At 45.0% G+C, this 7500-nt stretch overlaps 1 protein-coding gene across 1 annotated transcript in view; it reads right to left on the minus strand.

Annotated features, from left to right (window-relative positions):
* Positions 1-6: 6 nt before the first annotated feature.
* Positions 7-7500, minus strand: part of LOC115006147 (myc-associated zinc finger protein-like) — a gene marked incomplete at its 3' end in the record, with an annotated part of 7499 nt that continues 5 nt past the window's right edge. Inside the window, 8 exon segments of the mRNA XM_029428226.1 lie at positions 7-46; positions 216-387; positions 1134-1197; positions 1646-1896; positions 3915-4304; positions 4306-4316; positions 5640-5790; positions 6508-7500. The exon segment at positions 6508-7500 is cut by the window's right edge and continues 5 nt beyond it. Of these exon segments, the coding sequence (XP_029284086.1) occupies positions 7-46; positions 216-387; positions 1134-1197; positions 1646-1896; positions 3915-4304; positions 4306-4316; positions 5640-5790; positions 6508-6540 (1112 nt within the window).

Genomic DNA, 7500 nt, shown 5'->3' on the forward strand with positions numbered 1-7500 from the left:
TGATGCTTCTGAGCGTGGACACGCAGGTACGTGAGCGTGGTGAAGCCTGGGAAACACACACACACACACACACTGCATGTTATAGCTCCTTCACAATAAAAGCCTCCTGTTGGCTCGCCATCAGTAAACGTGAAACTAATCTCGGACACATTCCAGCTTTAGTTTCGAGGCAGGAAGTGTTTTGGTTGAACGAGTGAACGTTTCCCGCGACTCACTGCGGTTGCAGAGGTGACAGGCGTGGTGCTGCGACTGGTTGTGGACCCTCATGTGGTCGGTGATGTACGCAGCAGACAGCAGCTTCCCGCAGATGTGACACGGCACCTTCTCCTCGTGACGCACCAGGTGGGCGCGGAGACGATCCCGTGTGGCGAACGCTGACGTGCACGTCTGTGGGAGAAGAAGAAGAAGACGTGCACGGATACATGAGGTGAGATGAAGACACAAACACAGCACGGATCATCAGATCCTGCACGGACAGATTCTTATAGGATGTTCAACACACAGTACATGTCATCATGTGGCTGATTACGAGAGGGAACACAGACAAACAGCGGCAGGAAGAAGAAATGTCAGAGATCATTCACTTCAGCTGTACGACGAGTCGGGGGGGGGGGGGGGGGGGGGGGGGGGGGGTATTCTGAGAAGAACTCGGAGATTGAAATCACAGAATTAGCAAAGCAACATAAATGTGTGCTGCAGATGTATGACTTTATAATGTCACAAGACGTTGGACTGTAACAGAACACTACCCACTTACCACAGAAGCTCTGCGGAGTAACGCACAGAAGTCTTCTCAACACATTTTAAATGCATTTGTAATATTTGTAATATTAACTTCCACTTACAGCTCTTCAGTTCTGCGACGGCATGTTCGTGCCGTCGCAGGTAAAACTCAGCATTTCCCGTATTAAAGTCGTAAATGTACTTTTTATTCTGAATCTTTGTTCAGCTCCGTTTATGAACACTTCTATGTGCTCTCAGGGTTTTCTTTGTCACAGGATTATTTCTGTCCCGCTTTAAGTTGGACTTTGATTAAAAACATCATCATCATCATTATCCAGTGTTTCATGGTCCATATGATTCACAAACCCATATTGGTAGAGCTCCAGAAAACAGACAGATGAAGACGTTACCGTGCACTTGAACGGTCTCTCTGTAGAGTGCACCTGTCGGACGTGGCTGTTGAGGTGGTCCGGTCTGCAAACGCAACAAACACAACACAGCGAGTCATTCATCAATCATCTCCATATTCATATTCCTGCGTCGCGCTTTGTATTGAATTTCATTCTTGTTTTATTCACTTCTGCTGGTTTATTTATTTAATTTATTTAATTTATTTAATTTATTTAATTTACTTAATTTATTTAATTTATTTAATTTATTTAATTTATTTCATTTACTTAATTTATTTCATTTATTTAATTTATTTAATTTATTTAATTTACTTAATTTATTTCATTTAATTATTAATTTATTTCATTTACTTAATTTATTTCATTTATTTTACCAGCCAGCTCTCAGAATGTGACTTCTCATTTTATAAAAAGGAAAAACTTGAATAATCTCTGAGATTAAAATCTCTATTTCTGTGTTAATCTGTGTTTCTATCGGAGGAGATGACATGGAAATAAAAGCTGCTTTGTACCGAGAGAAGGCCTTGGCGCAGTGAGGACAGATGTAGGGTTTCTCCACGCCGCCCTGGTGCGAGCGCACGTGGTAGCTCATGCGGTCTTTCCTCTTGAAGCGCTGCTGGCAGATGGGGCAGGAGTACGGCTTCTCGTCCGAGTGCGACAGGCGGTGGCGGTTGAGGTGGTACACGTCTCTGAAGGCCTTCCCGCAGGCCTCGCAGGCGTGGTTCTTCCTCACCTGGTTGGTGCAGGGGTTGGGGTTTGGATTCTGTGGAGAAGTGAAGAAGATGTTAAAGACGGATAACAAAATTCTTTCTACACCCTAAACCCAAGAGTGCCTGTGAGGTCCCTGAAGATCTCAGGTGCAGTCGCACAACGTTCACTTTGAAAACAACCTGCAGAGGAAATAAAGCTGCTTTTGTCCTGAGGTCTCAACAGCTGTTAAATAAAGCAAGGACCCCGTGCGTGTAACAGTTCATGCATATGGAATACCTGTTGGCAAAGGTGTAAGGTCCTATAATAAGGGTTTAATATGTCATATGTTTTATATATGAATAAGGTGTGTATCCTGCTTCCTCTGATCTCAGCTTCACACTTTAACTGTTTACTGTAACAGCTGGAAACATTTAATGATTTCATACACAGAAAATACTTTTAAACCAACTAAAGGCTTACAATTCAGAAACAATAAATACAAATAAGAATCAGAATTTGGTTTTAAAAAATCAGTGAAAGAAAACAACATGAAAATATAAGATTTCTTTGATGTGGACATCAGACCAACTTTTAAAAAATGCTCTCTCCTCCGACCTCTCTGACCTCTGACCTCCATGCTCTCTGACCTCCATGCTCTCTGACCTCTCTGACCTCCATGCTCTCTGACCTCTGACCTCTCTGACCTCTGACCTCCATGCTCTCTGACCTCCATGCTCTCTGACCTCTCTGACCTCCATGCTCTCTGACCTCTGACCTCCGTGCTCTCTGACCTCCATGCTCTCTGACCTCCGACCTCTCTGACCTCCGACCTCTCTGACCTCCATGCTCTCTGACCTCCATGCCCTCTGACCTCCGTGCTCTCTGACCTCTGTGCTCTCTGACTTCCGTGCTCTCTGACCTCCGTGCTCTCTGACCTCTGTGCTCTCTGACTTCCGTGCTCTCTGACCTCCGTGCTCTCTGACCTCTGTGCTCTCTGACCTCCGTGCTCTCTGACCTCTGACCTCCGTGCTCTCTGACCTCTGTGCTCTCTGACCTCCGTACTCTCTGAGCTCTCTGACCTCCATGCTCTCTGACCTCTGTGCTCTCTGACCTCTGACCTCCGTGCTCTCTGACCTCTGTGCTCTCTGACCTCCGTGCTCTCTGACCTCCGTGCTCTCTGACCTCCATGCTCTCTGTGCTCTCTGACCTCTGTGCTCTCTGACCTCCGTGCTCTCTGACCTCCGTGCTCTCTGACCTCTGACCTCCGTGCTCTCTGACCTCCGTGCTCTCTGAGCTCTCTGACCTCTGTGCTCTCTGACCTCCGTGCTCTCTGACCTCCGTGCTCTCTGACCTCTGACCTCCATGCTCTCTGACCTCCGTGCTCTCTGACCTCTGTGCTCTCTGACCTCTCTGACTTCCGTGCTCTCTGACCTCTGTGCTCTCTGACCTCTGACCTCCGTGCTCTCTGACCTCTGTGCTCTCTGACCTCCGTACTCTCTGAGCTCTCTGACCTCCATGCTCTCTGACCTCTGTGCTCTCTGACCTCTGACCTCCGTGCTCTCTGACCTCTGTGCTCTCTGACCTCCGTGCTCTCTGACCTCCATGCTCTCTGTGCTCTCTGACCTCTGTGCTCTCTGACCTCCGTGCTCTCTGACCTCCGTGCTGACCTCGTGACCTCTGTGCTCTCTGACCTCCGTGCTCTCTGAGCTCTCTGACCTGCTCTCTGACCTCCGTGCTCTCTGACCTCCGTGCTCTCTGACCTCCGTGCTCTCTGACCTCTGACCTCCATGCTCTCTGACCTCCGTGCTCTCTGACCTCTGTGCTCTCTGACCTCTCTGACTTCTGTGCTCTCTGACCTCCGTGCTCTCTGACCTCTGACCTCCATGCTCTCTGACCTCCGTGCTCTCTGACCTCTGTGCTCTCTGACCTCTCTGACTTCTGTGCTCTCTGACCTCCGTGCTCTCTGACCTCTGACCTCCGTGCTCTCTGACCTCCGTGCTCTCTGACCTCCGACCTCTCTGACCTCCGACCTCTCTGACCTCCGTGCTCGCTGACCTCCGTGCTCGCTGACCTCCGTGCTCACGGACTCACCTGCTCCAGGGAGCCCACGACAACAACGGCTGCCTGGACGGGTTGAGGCGGTGCAGCCATGGTTACTGTTGCCTGGGCGATGGACACAGACACCGGCAGGCCCTCTTGGATGGCGTGCCGCTGACCGTGCTGGGGGAGGGTCTCGGAGACGGCGTCGTGGGGAAGCGAAGGCGGCTGCTGGGGGGGAAGGGTGAGGTGCAGGAGGGAGAGAGGCACCGTCTGCTTCTCTCCCCGTCCCGCCCCCGGCCTCCCTCCGTCCTCCTTCTCCCGGGCGGCGCGGTCCTTCATCTTGATGCCCGTGTGCACCGACTGGTGGCGCCGCAGGTTGTAGCTGTTCTTGAACTCCTTGTTGCAGGTGGCGCAGATGTGGGCTGGCCGGCTCGGTTTTGGGGACCGGTTTCACTGACGGACACAGAACCACAGTTATGATCATTCAGGGGAAAACTAATCCTGATTTATAATTAAAAACCAAAAGAAAACAGAACTGATGGCGACACACACGCACAAAACAGAGCTGATTATAGATTATAATAGATTATAGATTATAATAGATTATAGATTATAGATTATAGGTTATAATATATTATAGGTTATAATAGATTATAGGTTATAATAGATTATAGATTATAATAGATTATAGGTTATAATAGATTATAGGTTATAATAGATTATAGGTTATAATAGATTATAATAGATTATAGATTATAGGTTATAATAGATTATAGATTATAATAGATTATAGGTTATAATAGATTATAGGTTATAATAGATTATAGATTATAATAGATTATAGGTTATAATAGATTATAGGTTATAATAGATTATAGGTTATAATAGATTATAATAGATTATAGATTATAGGTTATAATAGATTATAGGTTATAATAGATTATAGATTATAATAGATTATAGGTTATAATAGATTATAATAGATTATAGGTTATAGGTTATAATAGATTATAGGTTATAATAGATTATAGGTTATAATAGATTATAGATTATAGGTTATAATAGATTATAGGTTATAATAGATTATAGATTATAATAGATTATAGATCATAATAGATTATAGGTTATAATATATTATAGGTTATAATAGATTATAGATTATAATAGATTATAATAGATAATAGTTTATAATAGATTATAGGTTATAATAGATTATAGATTATAATAGATTATAGGTTATAATAGATTATAGATTATAATAGATTATGATAGATTATAGATTATAGGTTATAATATATTATAGGTTATAATAGATTATAGATTATAATAGATTATAGGTTATAATAGATTATAGGTTATAATAGATTATAGGTTATAATAGATTATAGATTATAATAGATAGATTATTATAGATTATAGGTTATAATAGATTATAGAGTGAGTCAGGAGGTTGTGTCACTTCCTGCTCGTTACATTCAGAAACTAAAATTTATGATGATTAACTATTATTTGAGTTTTATCTTTAACGGAGTTGTCGTTACATATTTATTTTGTGCTTGTTTTAGAAGTGTCATTTCAGTATTTATACTTTGTATTCTACGGAATTGATTTAATTCAGGTTTTTATTTCTTATAGTTTTTAATGTTATTCTAAAGCTTTTCTTTCTGCCCCTCTGCGTTCACAGTGTGCTGATGTAATAAGTCCAATCAGGGATGTGCATGTGGAACATGTTTCCTGTCTGTCACAAACACACAGTATGTTCTGAAACAGCCTCACCAGGCAGCGGGTCCTCGCTCAGGGCGGCGGTGTCGACGGTGGACGGCGGCGTGACGGCGTGCTCGTCTGCAGGACTCTGAGCCGAGCCGGTGAGCTCCGGCAGCAGCTCAGACTGCAGAGGCGTCTCAGCTTGACTCTGAGTCGACGGCGTCTGCCAGAAATAAACAGGAACACAGTTTATCTGCCAGAGTCTGTCATTTATGTTGCGGAGAAGAAACAGGTTTCTGAAGATTTACATGTTGGTGTTCAAATGATTGATCACACCAGGATTATAGAAAGGTGCTGTGATGTCCCTACCAATAGGAGGTCGGGATTAGGTGTCAACGATTTAGGTTCAGAGTTTGTCGAAATCATCGCCAATCATTTTTCATGCAGAAATGTCAGAACTTGCTGTTTCCAGCCTCTGAAATCTGGAGGTTTGATTCTCTGTTTTATATTAAAGTGACACAACAACACATTCAAAGACGTCACTCAAACTTCACCGGCTGCAACATTAAAGTGAACAACAGTGAAATAATATAATATATTATTCTGCTTTTTCTTTTGCACTAAGATCTGAATACTTCTTCCACCTCATGTGATCATGTGATTTGTGAGGTTTTACCTAAACTTTGCTTCTTCTCTCAAGTGAAGTACAAGTGGAAGGAGTAAAAGTACTCTGGATCAGGACCATGTCTGGGTGTTTACCTGTGATCCAATCAGCCCAGCTGGGGAACCCAAAAGCCAGTTTCACCCTGACCCCTGTGTGACCCCCCCCTCTTTAACCCCATGTCAAACACTCCCCCCCCACCCCCCCCCTCCTCCTCCACCTCTTTCCCCCTCAACCACAAAAACACCCAAAGCAGCTCCAGCATCAATTAAGACTCACCTGAAAGAGGAAATTACTCCAGGAGGTATCCATGCTGAACACCGGGGAGCAACAGCGAGGCAGCCCGGGAGCAGAGAGGCAAAGAGGGGAGGGAGGAGGGGAGCGGAGCCCCGGAAGAAACGCTCCAGCTGCTGCTATGAAAACACAATCTGAGGCCTGTATCTCTTATCTACCTGCCCGGGTTAATTCTTGGAAAATATATAATGACATCAGACGATATAAATCAGTTAACACTTATTAGTGATTCGGCTGCTATGAGTTATGAATTATTAATCTTATGGCGATAAACAAGAGGCTTTTTGTAAATGCGACAAAATGGTTCATGCTTGTTTTAATGGTGCATTTTTTAATTATAATTTGCTTATGTCTACTGTTATTTTAAAAAATGTGGTGAATTGCATGCAAAATAGCGGTTATTTTTATACAGAAGATGATGTTGTGCTAATCATAGCAGCTGTTTTTATTTTTGCGATAGCTCCGGGGGAAAAAAGGCCGCAGCGTCGGATCCCAAGCCTCGGCGTTGCGTACAGCTCGTCGCCTAACTAGAGAGCTCCTGGTCGGCCTTGGTCCATGGCTCCGCCTCGGTGTTTCGATCGACAGGATGACATCTTTCTCTTTTTTTGAAAACTCTCTCTCCCTCTCTCTCGCCCTCCCTCCCTCTCTGTCTTTCTTCCTTTTCTTTTTTTATGTCTCCTTCACCCCCTCTGTCCCTCTCCGCTTTAAAGGGAAAGTATTTTGTGTACGCACCCACCCTCCTCACGGACCCCGTCTCGGTCTTGTCTCGTCCCGTCCCTCTCGCCCCCGCCGCCGCCACAGCCGCCCCCGCCGCCACTTCACGGTAGGCCGACAAATAATGAAATCCGACATTTATAAGAACCCGCTCGGCCGTTCATCCCCCGCTGCAGCGTACAGAAAACACCGGTGCTTCTACACAAGACACGCTCGCCGGTCACCGGGACCGCTCTTAGCTAAAATGGTGTCGGGTTTACTAAA

This window comes from Cottoperca gobio, unplaced genomic scaffold, assembly GCF_900634415.1.
Source record: "Cottoperca gobio unplaced genomic scaffold, fCotGob3.1 fCotGob3_513arrow_ctg1, whole genome shotgun sequence".
Classification (NCBI taxonomy): Eukaryota; Metazoa; Chordata; class Actinopteri; order Perciformes; family Bovichtidae; genus Cottoperca; species Cottoperca gobio.